Below are 14,009 nucleotides of genomic sequence, written 5' to 3'. Positions count from 1 at the left end.
AAGGATGTTGCTTATGTTATAACCCCAGGGTATCAATATTTTATGCAGGGACTGTTTTGGGGAGAACAAAATGAGCATTGTCGAGGGCTTCAATATACTGAAAGGTCCCTGTAAATGGTAAACCCAGGGGGTAGCTGGAACCACCCAGTATTTGTGTAATATGATGGTGTTGTTTTTTAGAACTGAATTGCAGTATTATGGATGAACCATATGGCAGTGTTATGTGAGCTATTTTGACCACTAAGCCTAATAATACGCTGACACCTCCTGTAGATAAAGCACAGCAGTCTCCTTATCATCCCAGACAGGATTACAATGATAGGTGACACTAGCGTATAGATAAAACAGGATTAGCCAATTCAAAATAGGTGATAGTCACAGCTCCCTTCCACCCCCCCCCCCTGCACAATGACCTCTGCATAAGTCAAAAAGTATGCCTAAAAAACTCTCCCATAGAAGTCAGTGAGTCCCCTTCAGTCTATTGTATCCTATGTGCAGGGGCTGCTTTAAAGCATCTCTCTAAATGTTGTGAATAAAGCTGAGGCAATATGGCTGCCTGCTCAAAAATGTACCAAAAATAAAATGTTAAAAATTTACAATGAGAAAATAGAAACCGATTAGGAAAAGAAACACATTTCAGTAGGTGACTCTAAACATTAAAAAAATATATCCTGTCCCCATATCCCATCTCATATTTTGTCCTTCGTCCAGTGGCGTTGCTAGGGTTGGTGTCACCCGGTGCGGTAGAAAATGGTGTCACCCCCATACCTCCCCCCTCCCCCAGTAAGTTTTTAGCCTGTTGTGACAGACACCACGGTTGTAGCGCATTGTGAGAAATTCCAGTATAATAATCAGATATACCAGTTGCCACAGAATGGGAAAGTGTTAAAGAAGTTTTCACCATTTAAATATACAGCTCCCAGAATTACTTAAAGGGGTACTCCACTGTAAAACATTTACTTTTATATCAACTGGTGCCAGAAAGTTAAACAGATTTTTAAATTATTTCTATTTAAAATCTTAATACTTACAGTACTTATAAGCTGGTGTATGCTCCACAGGAAGTTGTGTAGTTCTTTCCAATCTGACCACAGTGCTATTTGCTGACACCTCTGTCCATGTCAGGAACTGTCCAGAGCAGAATAGGTTTGCTATGGGGATTTGCTCCTACTATGGACAGTTCTTGACATGGACAGAGGTGTCAGCACAGAGCACTGTGGTCAGACAGAAAAGAAATTAAAAAAGAAAATAACTTCCTGTCAATCACTTATACAGCAGCTAATAAGTACTGGAAGGATTAAGATTTTTAAATAGAAGTAATTTACAAATCTGTTTAACTTTGTAGCACCAGTTGATTAAAAAAAAATGTTTTCCAGTAGAGTACCCCTTTGAGCATTGGTGAGGTTATGCTGGGAGTTGTAGTTTCACTGACCATAACTGTAGAACTGACAAGCGACTACAGCTCTGATAGGACACAGAGAGGAGAATGTACAATGATATCAGTGACTACAGGGGACGTCTTCTCTATAGTGAGGAGAATACACAATTATATCAGTGACTACAGGTGACGTCTTCTCTATAGTGAGGAGAATGTACAATGATATCAGTGACTACAGGTGACGTCTTCTCTATAGTGAGGAGAATACACAATGATATCAGTGACTACAGGTGACGTCTTCTCTATAGTCTTCCATTATCTAATTCAGATGGTACATACCGCCTGGTCCAGCTAAATCTTCTGTCTGTAGAATGTGACGCCCAGACGTCTCCTCCCTATGTCAGCGCATTCTCAACCTCTATATGAAAACAATTATTATTATAAACCTGCCAGACACTGTATCCTCTAAATATAATACTACTATACACTATACTCTTTGATTATAAACACACCATACCCACTGAATATAATAATACCACACACTGTACATTCTGAATATAATACCAACACATACTGTACCCTCTGAATATAAATCTGCCACATACTGTACCCCTGAATATAATACTATCACATACTGTACCCTCTGAATATAATACCAACACATACTGTACACTCTGAATATATTACTACCACCCACTGCGCCCTCTGAATATAATACTTAGAGATGAGCAAACTACAGTAAATTCAACTCGTCGCAAACTTCTCGGCTCGGCAGTTGATGGCTTTTCCTGCATAAATTAGCTCAGCTTTCGGGTGCTCCCGTGGGCTGGAAAAGGTGGATATTGTCCTAGGAGAATCCTTCCTATGAATGTATCCACCTTTTCCAGCCCACCGGAGCACCTGAAGGCTGAACTAATTTACGCAGGATAAGCCATCAACTGCTGAGCCGAGAAGTTCGTGACGAATCGAATTTACTGTAAGTTCGCTCATCTCTAATAATACTACCACAAACTGCGCCCTCTGAATATAATACTACCACCCACTGTGCCCTCTGAATATAATACTACCACAAACTGCACCCTCTGAATATAACGTTGCCATACAGTGCACCCTCTGAATATAATACCACAACCGCAGTAACACCCCTCAACATCCATTAGCTGATGCTATTACCACGGGAGGGGGGTATTGGTGGTGTTGCTAGTGGATGATCGGGGTGCTACTACTGGGGGGGGGGGTGTTGCTGAAGGATGATGAGGGTGCTACTGGCCATCCCCCCTGGCAGTATCACCCCCATCATCCATCGGCAGGATCATCCTCCTGGCAGGAGCACCGCCATCATCCACCATCAGGATCTGCTGATGGAGGTGCTGCTGCTGGGGCGGGGGGGGGGGGGGGGGGGGGTAGTTGCTGGCGAATGATGAGGGTGCTACTGCCAGGGGGGGGAGCATTAGGTAGGCAGCAGTTCCCCCACATTAGGTAGGTAGCAGTTTCCCCACATTAGGTAGCATCTTTTCCCCACATTAGGCAGCATAGATTCCCCACATTTGGTACCAGTTTCCCCACATTAAGTAGGTACCAGTTACCCCACATTAGGTAGAAATTTCCCCACATTAGGTAGCACAGATTCCCCACATTAGGTAGCAGTTTCCCCACATTCGGTAGCACAGATTCCCCACATTAGCTAGCATAAACTCCCCACATTAGGTAGCATAGACTCCCCACATTAGGTAGCATAGACTCCCCACATTAGGCCGCAGGTTCCCTTGCAGGTTCCCCACAATGCGTCAAAGTCTCCCCACACACACACACACACACACACACATGCACACACACAAAAAAAAAAAACACATACAACACAGAGAGACACACACACAAACACACACAGTCAGAGAGACACACACTCACAGACAGACACACAGAGTCACACAGTCACACACACACACACACACACACACAGAGTCACACACAGAGTCACACACACACACACAGAGTCACACACACACACACACAGAGTCACACAAACACACAGTCACACACAGAGTCACACAAATACACAGAGTCACACACACACACACAGAGTCACACACACAAACATATATAGAGACAGACACACACACTCACCCATCCAGCGCAGCGATCCTTCTCACCGGGCGCAATGCGAGTGACGTAACTGAAGTCGCCCTGCGCGGCAATGCGGTGTGACGTCAGGCTGGCGCAGACGTGGGAGCGGAGGCCGGGCACAGTACTGGTGAAGGTGAGGGGGGGGGGGGCGTGATGACGGACAGGCGCACTGAAAGGGGGGGAGGGGTTGCTAACGGACGGGCGCACCGCACACACAGCACAGGGGGGGGTGCTGACGGATGGGAGGCCGGTCGGGCACATAGGGGGGTGTCAGTGTAGCTGGGGAGGGGGTGTGAGTGCTGCGGAGCGTCTTGGTGTCACCCCATTAGGTTGGTGTCACCCGGTGCGGGCCGCACCCCCCGCACCCGGGTCGCAACGCCACTGCCTTCGTCCACATATCTCTCTCTCTCTCTCTCTCTCTATATATATATATATATAATGTTGAAACCATTGTACGTGAAGGCCATAACTCTATGAAAACCTGGTAATTGGTTCTGAAGCCACCAAAATGTCATCCAAAATAGGAAAAAGGGAATTAAACAAAAATAAGTAGATAACTAATATAGATAAAGTAAGTCCTTACATATAAAAGTAATAAAATCTGCTGGGAGCTGTAAATCACTGTCTATGTAGAGGACAGGAGCTTCTTCAGGGCCCTGTACTGTCCACACAATGTCCCAAAAAAGGTAAAATGGAGCCACCCTCACCTGGTGTCCAAAGGAGCAGCTAACTCTGGTACAGGTAAAGAGTACAGAACATGTAGTACCACCCTGTACTGTAGGGGGCTCTACCAGACAGCCAGTCAGTGCATATGCTTCAATAATATCAGTAACACAAGTGTTTTACCAGTGAATGCCCATTCTGATTGGTCAGATCTTCCAGCCATTGCCATGTTTCACAGATCTGGACTGTCTGTAGCATTGTATGTTGAGTCTGGTTTTAAGTTACAATGGTCCAGAAAAGAACATTGTACGTTGAAATTATTGTATGTTGAGGCCATTGTAAGTTGAGGGATCACTGTATTAAGATGGGGTGGATGAAAAAATATATGAATAGACCAAAAACTTTTAAAACAGTGACTCCTCCTGGACATACTAAGAGAAAAATGTGTAATTATAACATGATTTGTAATGTAAACCTCTCTGCTCTCAGATAGAGGCGGTAGATGTCGGGAAGATTCTCAAGCTTAGGATCGGTCATGACGGTACAGGCTTCGGGGATGGTTGGTTTCTAGAAACTGTTGAGATCAAACGTGTTGGCGTACAAATGTTACCAGTTGCCCAACCAGCTGACAAAAAGAAAAAGCCAAACAAAAAGAAGAAATCCAGCAAAGAAGAAGAAGTGGAGCTGCAGCCAAAGGAAGTGGTAGAGTCGTACAAGTTTGAGTGCAATAGGTGGCTGGCCCGAGGGGAATGTGATGGAGAAGTCGTGGTGGAACTTCTTCCCCAAAATGCTGAGCTTGAAGGTAAATCTTGTAAAACGAATCTACAGATAGAAATGACAGTTATTCTACAGTTATTCTACAGAACAATAAATAACACTGGATTCTGTCAAATACCATAACTCTCTATAACTCTATCACAATGGTATTGCTTTTTATGTAATTTAATAATATATCTATTATGTCTATAATATCTCTATAATATACCTGTAGGGGGAGATTTATCAAAACCTACCTAGAGGAAAAGTTGCTGAGTTGCCCATAGCAGCCAATCAGATCGCTTCTTTCATTTCTGAGAAAGCCTCTGAAAAATGAGAGAAGCAATCTGATTGGTTGCTATGGGCAACTCAGCAACTTTTCCTCTGAACAGGTTTTGATACATCTCCCTTATAATGTCTAATAACATGACACTAACCATACACAGCAACTGGCACAGCATGCCAGGACCCCTGGGAAAGAGAAAGAAAGGTTATTCAAATTACCACCCAAACTTCAATTATTCCTTATTTTTTTTTTTTTTTTTAAAGAATGAAGTCCCACCCATGAGTATGAGGCCACTCCCACTTTCTTACAGATTTTCTTTTGGTTTTAAAGCAGCATTTTAAATCTTTTTCTTCCAGAGAACACTTATGAAGTCCACGTAGTTACCGGCACCGTGTGGGGAGCTGGAACTGATGCCAATGTCTTCGTAACCATGTACGGGGAGATAGGAGACACCGGTGAACGGCAGCTGAAAAAGTCCAACCACTTAAATAAGTTTGAGAAGGGACAGGTATTGTTTTGTGCTGACCATTGTTCTTTAGTCCCTGTGTAGTGGATGATGGATGAGTAGTCAGTCTACTCTCCGTCCAGTTCGGTCACTGTGGCTGAGGAAATGGAATGGTCTTCCCATCCTTGAAAGAGTTTTCTCCACAGAACTTGTTGTTTTTCTGTAGGGAAGTGGTCACTAAGTTTTACATGAACTAACAGGACTAAAAGGTTAATGCTTCTCCTTAAAGAGAGTTTCATAAAGATGCATGGAGACTTACAGGGCATTGATGCTCGAATAGGAATTCTGGGAAGAAAAGATATATAAGTTACCTCGCACGCCCTCTTTTCTGTGTTTTACCCTATTTCACTGGGAGTGTATGTCAAGTCAAAAATCTTTCTAGAAGGAAAGAATACTCATCTGTAGACAGATGTTTTGGGCAAATGCCCCTCATCAGTACAGAGCAGGCGCTAGCTGAGAGGCCTGTCATTGTGGGACTAAAGGGGAAAGGCCTATCATTGTGGGACTAAAGGGGAGAGGCCTATCATTGTGGGACTAAAGGGGAGAGGTCTATCATTGTGGGACTAAAGGGGAGATGCCTATCATTGTGGGACTAAAGGGGAGAGGTCTGTCATTGTGGGACTAAAGGGGAGATGCCTGTCATTGTGGGACTAAAGGGGAGATGCCTGTCATTATGGGACTAAAGGGGAGAGGCCTATCATTGTGGGACTAAAGGAGAGAGGCCTGTCATTGTGGGACTAAAGGGGAGAGGCCTATCATTGTGGGACTAAAGGGGAGAGGCCTATCATTGTGGGACTAAAGGAGAGAGGCCTGTCATTGTGAGAATAAAGGAGGGAGGCATATCATTGTGGGACTAAAGGGGAGATGCCTGTCATTGTGGGACTAAAGGGGAGATGCCTGTCATTGTGGAACTAAAGGGGAGAGGCCTATCATTGTGGGACTAAAGGGGAGATGCCTATCATTGTGAGACTAAAGGGGAGAGGCCTATCATTGTGGGACTAAAGGAGAGAGGCCTGTCATTGTGGGACTAAAGGAGAGAGGCCTGTCATTGTGGGACTAAAGGAGAGAGGCCTATCATTGTGGGACTAAAGGAGAGAGGCCTTCATTGTGGGACTAAAGGAGAGAGGCCTGTCATTGTGAGATTAAAGGGGAGAGGCCTATCATTGTGGGACTAAAGGAGAGAGGCCTGTCATTGTGGGACTAAAGGGGTAATGTTTCTCCTTGACAATGATAGGCCTCTCATTATCCCTATTAAGAGGGGCAACAACCCTGAAACAGATGGATTTTCTTTCCTTCTGGAGAGATTTCTGACTTGGCAGACATTCCCAGTCAGTTTCTAAAACTCTGAGTTTGGGTGAAACACTGACTTTTACGGGAAAGCTACCTGATGAGGTGGCATGAGAGCTTCTTTACATAATCTTTCTTCTCAATGACTAATCGGCTAATGACTTATTTGCTGGGTCCTAGGACATAACACGTGGCTGCCATGATGCCTTTGGGGAGAGAGGGCTCAGCTACCTTGTGAGCACAAATGTGCAAGAAATATGTAAGAATATGTGCAAGATTCTCTAGAGTAACAACATGGTTAGGAAAAAACCTGATACTATAACGGAGGCCCATTTCATAGGTGCCATAGAACCCCCTCTGTCTATGTCACTATTATGGTTCACACATATTTCACGCATATCACTATATTTCTGCAGATTTTATTTGTTTGCACAAGTGAAATCTGCAGTGGATTACAGTACAAGGCGAGTGGATAAGATATTACCAATCCTATTTACATGATGCACATTTTCCATATAGAAAAGAGAACATGCTGCAGATTATTACCATGAACTGCACCACTTCCATAGGTGAATCCATAGGAAAATAAGAATATGAATTATCACAGTTTTGCAGGAAAATGCACATTGAAATATTTCTGCAGCATCTGGGGAGGTTACACATTACACCCTTATTCCCTATTAGAACGTATGGGAAGCGGTAGCCTAAAGTAGACATCTCCTTTACTTGACAGTGATGAAGAATTCAGATGTCATGTTTCATGTTGTAATCATGAACTCACATCGACTTTCGTGTTTTTTTTCTCTTTTTTTTTATGCAGGAAGATGTTTTCAGCATCAGTGGCATAGATTTAGGAGAACTGAAAAAGCTGAGAATCCGTCACGATAACTCAAAGGCCAATGCTGCTTGGTTTCTAGAGCGAGTGGAGATTATCGATATGAAAGATGAAACAAGGTAAGAATCTCCTATTGTAGATGATAGATGATAGGGACTCGTCTGATGGCTTCCCCACAATGGGATGGACCAGTGGTAACGTCTAGTGTAAACGTCAGGTAGGCTGTCACCCTCGGGATGGGAGGAATGCGAGATTACCAGCCATTTTTATTTTTGTCTGGAAATTTTCTTGGCTAGTGCAAATCAGACATTTGGGTAATGTAGCAGGCGAGAGTTCCCGAAATGTGTGAGTGAATGTACTGTGGTCATGGATCAAGGGCTTTTACAGATCCCAGGACAGATGTAAGACATGGCTGTGTGCATCTGACAATGGTCATTACTATTAATAATGGAGCCCTGGTGGGTTCTCATCACAACCTGAAGCAATATTTGACACAATATCCTTCATAGAGCAGAATTTGACTCCTACCAAGTCTTAGAGGAGTTTCTCCAGTCTTAAGCGATCGATTATAAAGTAAAGGATCAGGTATCAGTATCTCAAGCCTTTTTGTGTACATGGGTATAACTATTAGTTGGGATTTTACCCAGGCCCAGAAACTTAAAGGGGTAGTGCGGTGGAAAACAAGTTTTTTTCATATCAACTGGTGCCAGAAAGTTATACAGATTTGTAAATTACTTCTATTTAAAAATCTACTTCTATTGGTTTTTTCAATAGTGGGGTTATGATAGAGTGTTTGAAGGAGGAGGGAAAGACCCCAGAAGAGAGGGAGAGGTTAAAGATTTTAGTTAGGTGACAGCTGATAGCAGGAGAGAGAGACTGGATGAGGTGTGAAGGCATGGGGTCACCAGAGCAGGTAGTGGGGCGGGCGGAGGAGAGGAGCCTGGAAACCTCATCCTCCGTTACAGGCTCAAAAACTGAGAGTGATGAAGAGGAGACGTGGCTGGGAAATGGATCAGAACTTTTAGGGGACTGGGAGAGGATTTCATCACGAATGTTATCGATTTTAGTTTTGAAGTATTTGGCCAGGTCTTCAGCACAGAGATCAGTGATTGGGGTCTGTACTTTAGGCCGAAGGAGAGAGTGGAACGTGTCAAAAAGGCGTTTTGGGTGGTTAGACAGAGAGGAGATGAGGGAGGTAAAATATGTTTGTTTGGCGAGATGAAGAGCGGAGTAATAGGATTTAAGCATGAATTTATAGTGCAGATAGTCTGAAGAAGTCTTAGTTTTCCTCCACAGACGTTCAGCACACCTAGAGCATCGCCTGAGAAAGCGGGTTGTTAGCGTGTGCCAGGGTTGCTGCCGTCTGTGTCGGGAGGTTCGTGTTTTAGGGGGTGCCATTTGATCCAGGGTAGACTTTAGGGTGTCATGGTGATGTTTGGCTGCTAGATTGGGGCAGGAGAGAGAAGAGATTGGTGATAGTGAAGATTGTAGAATGTCCATAAATTGACTAGTGTTTATGGCACGCAGGTTTCTGTAAGTGTACAAGGTTGGAGTGTCCGGAAGAGGATAGGAGTTACTGATAGAGAAAGAGAGAAGGTTGTGGTCAGAGAGCTCAAAATGATAATTTGTGAATTTAGATACAGAGCAAAGTATAGAGAAGATCAAGTCCAGTGTATTCCCATCCTTGTGTGTGGGAGAGTCAGTAAGCTGTGAAAGGGCAAAGGAGGAGGTTAGAGACAGAAGCCGAGAGGCAGAAGAGGAGATTGGGGTATCAATGGGGATATTAAAATCACCCATGATGAGTGTAGGTGTTTCTGAGGAAAGAAAGTGAGGGAGCCAGGTGGCAAAAGGATCCAGGAACATTTGGGGAGAACCAGGAGGACGATAGATGACCGCCTCTCTGAGAGACAATGGGCGGAAGAGCCTGAGGGTGTGGACCTCAAAAGAGGGAAACGTGAGTGAGGGTAGTGGGGGGATGACTTGAAAAGTGCATTGTGGTGCTAGAAGCACCCCAACTCCTCCACCATGCCTGGTATCAGATCTGGGGGTATGGGAAAAGTGAAGGTCACCATAAGATAAAGCAGCGATAGAAGCAGTGTCAGAAGGTTGTATCCATGTTTCTGTGAGAGCCAGCAGATTAAGAGAATTAGTGAGAAATAAGTCATGAATCTGGGTGAGCTTATTGCACACAGATCGAGAGTTTAGGAGAGCGCAGTTAACGTTTGTAGTGGTTCCGCAAGAGGCAGGTAGTGTAGAGCAAATATTAGTGAAAGGTGGGCCAGGGTTAGGAGCAATGTCCCCAACAGCTAAAAGCAGAAGAAAGAAGAGGGAGAGCAGATGGCTGGGTGAAGTGATGAAGCGACTTCTGTGCTGTAACATGGAATGAGGTGACTTTGAGTGGTTTATGATGGTGAGCAGTGCATGCGAGCAATACATAGGTGAGGGAAGGAGGAATGGACAGATGTATATAGAGTCCACTGGAGAAATCGGTGGGGGATATAAGAGAAAATGTATTGCAATGATGCAAGTAATAAGTGTGTGCATGTTTTTTTTGTTTGTTTTTTTTTGAAAAGAGTGACTTACTTTTGTAGTTATAATATTGAGTTAGTTCCCTTTTGTTCCCTTCTGGTTCAATTCTGATATAATTCTTGATATCACACTTAAGAAGCACTTTAGATGGCAGTTTCAGATGGCATATTTGAATGTCTCAAGACCTAGGTGATAATAATAATAAGTTATAATAAGTATAACTTTCTGGTATTTGAAAATAAAATGTTTTCCACTGGAGTACACCTTTAAGGGGGCGCAAAAGGTCACTCCCATGAAAAGACTATATATACATTGCTAAGAGTAGGTAGGAGCCATGTTTTGAATTTGGGTTCCCAAGCTTTAGGTCTGACAGTCATCATTGTCTTTCCCACTTTATCCATACAGATACTTTTTCCCATGCCAAAGATGGTTGGCAGTGGATGAAGACGATGGTCAGATTTCTCGAATGCTGGTTCCGGTAAACGAAGCCTTCATGAAGAAAGATGAAGAAGGGGAAGAGCAATCCCTTGCCACCCTGGGATTGGAACAGAAAGGTTTGTGTGGTCAATAGACTCCAACCACATTTTATGGGTTCGTGATGTTATACCTGGGTCATTAACATTAAGCAGAAAAACTCCCATTCCTGCTTCTGGTTCAGTGTCAACCCCTAAAAACTGAGTTTATGTAATTAATGTGCTCAGGTCCCACAGAGACCTCCACGGTTCTGCTATTGGCAAAAGCATTGCTCTGTGCAGCAATAGAGGCATAGTGTCATAATGGTTGGACTATCTACTATGCTTTTCAATTATTAAATTAAAGAAGCGAACATTTACTTATCCCCTATTAACAGAAGAGGGGATAAGTAGCTGATCGCGGGGGGTCCGACCGATTTTGGTCCCGTAAGCTCTTGGTCAGTACGTAGCTAAACATGGAGGAGACCGTTTCTCTACCAGATTTCTTGCACAACTTTACAGATTGAAGTTTTAGTTTCTCTCATTGAAGTGTGAGCTCTTCTTATTTATATCCCTGCTACCCAAACTCCTTTTTATGTTTCATTCTTGGAATTTTACGTATTTTACGTTTCAGCGGCCGCGCTCTCCCAAGACTCCAATTTACAGTGGTAACATATGGTGTGTGATCTGAGCACAGCTCTGAAGGGGCTTGTAGATTTCTTCATTTTCTCTCTAAGTCTGTAAATACAACTCTGAGGGCTGAATTCACTTACTGCTTACAAAGCCAAGCCATCTGGGTGAAACGCGTCACCTGGGCTGACGTAGTCATATGTGTATTTTGCGCAGCATTGGTTGTAAATACTGCATGTTAGAAAATCATGTCTTTAACAGGAATTTTATGAATGAAAGATTTTGTACAATGCATTTGGAAAGTACTCAGACCCTTTCCCTTTTTTTTTTTGTTGCTCTTTGTGCTAAAATTAAAAAATAATTCAGTTTTCCCCCATCATTCAGCTCTCAATGCCCCATAACGAGAATGTGAAAACAGAATTTAAGACAATTTTTTTTATTGAAAAGGAAAAAACGAAATATTTAATTGACATAAATATTCATACCCTTTACAATGTCTCAGTAACCGTGTCCAAGCTATTAAAGTATGAAGTTGTAATGTGGAAGAGGAATCATTTTTTATTAAATATCTATATATGTATTTTGGGGTATTGTGAATTAACATGTTGAACTGTTATTAGTATGTCACATTGCCATTTTAGCGTACACTGAGGTATTACAGATGTGTAAGGGTTAACAGTTGAACTTCTGATATCACCAATGGTGGATTACTTTGCAGATGATAAGTGAACCATTGGTCACATGACTCCCCCAGTCAGTTTCTTTTTAGAAACTTCTACAAAGGACTGAGGAAGGAGTTCCCAATGCCAATCCTCTCTCCCCAGAGGACTCTACCTACTAAACAATTTGTGGTCTGACTTAGACCAGAGCAGTGTACAAATCTAGACAGAGTGATGTGAGGAAGTCTCCTAGCTCTGCTCCTGCTAGGTAGGTCAGCTTAGTCAATGTTTAACCTGCTAGGTCCAGCCATTAAAGTTGAGGCCTACTGAGCAACTTGTTCAAGCTAAAGCTTGCTCTGAGCAAGACAACCATGATTTTTCTGCACCAGAAAGCCAAGTATTGTTTCAGTTGCAAGAATCTTGCAACCTGAAACAGAATTGGGTCATTGGTGCATTGATCTTTAGTCCATGCTATGAGGGTATCTTTCTTCAAGTATGCTGTTTTCAGCTCCAAAAAGGAAACTTTACAAGCCAGAAGTGGAGAACCAGCTGAACAAGGACCCTTCGGCAAACACTAATCTCTTTGTGGGGCATCTGTGAAGCTCTGGGTTATATTACAAATGTAAAGTATTAAAATGCCGCTTCTTATGTGGAGAACAATCTGTTAATATAGAAACTCATGACTGATGGCCACCATATGCAGGTGTGGATAGTGTTAGGGAGGATAGGTAAGGGCACGTGTCAACTCTTTGTCATTTAGTATCTAGGTGTGTACAGTGCCAGCCAGCGTCACTTTTTTATTGAATATTATAATGTTATTATGCAATATTTTTTTTCTCCCAGCCAAATCCACCACATACACAATACGGGTGAAGACTGGAGACAAGAAGAATGGCGGGACTGATGCCAATGTGTTTATAACTCTGTTTGGAGAGAAGGATGACACAGGTATGCAGCACCCCTGCTAACATATTCATTTCACGTATCTCTTTGTGGCTGTATTATCCAGAAGGCCTGTGATTATAGCGTGGGCAAAGAAACAAGGGCCCAAATCTTTGAAATCCTGTCCAGTCATGGTATGCTTTATTTACATATCATGGCATCTCTAATAAAATTTTTCATCTGCATTTATAAAGATTTCTAATATATTTTATTATATAGCCTCATCATTTCACTTTATGTTCTCTTCTTAGGTTTTATGAATCTAAAAGCGTCTAAAACCAACAAGAACAAATTTGAGAGGGGGAAAATCGATGTGTTCACAGTGGAGGCTGTAGATATTGGGCAGCTCAAAAAAATAAAAATTGGTCATGACAACAAAGGTATGAAATACTATCTACATATCTATCTATCTATCTCATGTGTATCATCTCATATCTATCTATCTATCTATCTCATATATATCCTATCTATCTATCTATCTATCTATCTCATATCTATCTATCTATCTATCTCATATATATCCTATCTATCTATCTCATATCTATCTATATCTATCTATCTTATATCTATCTATTTCATATCTATCTATCTATCTATCTATCTATCTCATATCTATCTATCTCTCATATCTATCTATCTATATATCTCATATCTATCTATATATCTATCTCACATCTATCTATCTTATATCTATCTAGTTATCTCGTATCTATCTATCTATCTATCTATCTATCTATCTATCTCATATCTATCTAGATATCTATCCATCTCATATCTATCTTCTATCTCATATCTATCTATCTATCTATCTATCTATCTATCTATCTATCAATCTATCTCATATTTATCTATCTTACTATCTCATATCTATTTATCTAGTTCATATCTATCTATCTATCTATCTATCTATCTATCTATCTAACAAAAACCAGATTGGAGCAGCACGTCCTATTGTACCATAGT

The 14,009-nt window shown here is 42.3% G+C and overlaps 1 protein-coding gene across 6 annotated transcripts in view; it reads left to right on the top strand.

Annotated features, from left to right (window-relative positions):
* Window positions 1–14,009, top strand: part of LOXHD1 (lipoxygenase homology PLAT domains 1) — a 239,834-nt gene that overhangs the window by 174,880 nt on the left and 50,945 nt on the right. For all 6 annotated transcript variants that reach the window (XM_056543231.1, XM_056543249.1, XM_056543258.1 and 3 more), the window contains 6 exons: window positions 4,655–4,967; window positions 5,564–5,715; window positions 7,820–7,953; window positions 10,769–10,917; window positions 12,948–13,052; window positions 13,298–13,426. In XM_056543231.1, coding sequence (XP_056399206.1) covers window positions 4,655–4,967; window positions 5,564–5,715; window positions 7,820–7,953; window positions 10,769–10,917; window positions 12,948–13,052; window positions 13,298–13,426 — 982 coding nt within the window. The remainder of the gene's footprint in view (window positions 1–4,654; window positions 4,968–5,563; window positions 5,716–7,819; window positions 7,954–10,768; window positions 10,918–12,947; window positions 13,053–13,297; window positions 13,427–14,009) is intronic.

The sequence above is a fragment of the Hyla sarda genome, chromosome 1 (genome assembly GCF_029499605.1).
Source record: "Hyla sarda isolate aHylSar1 chromosome 1, aHylSar1.hap1, whole genome shotgun sequence".
Classification (NCBI taxonomy): Eukaryota; Metazoa; Chordata; class Amphibia; order Anura; family Hylidae; genus Hyla; species Hyla sarda.
This window is presented reverse-complemented; position numbering and strand designations above follow the sequence as displayed.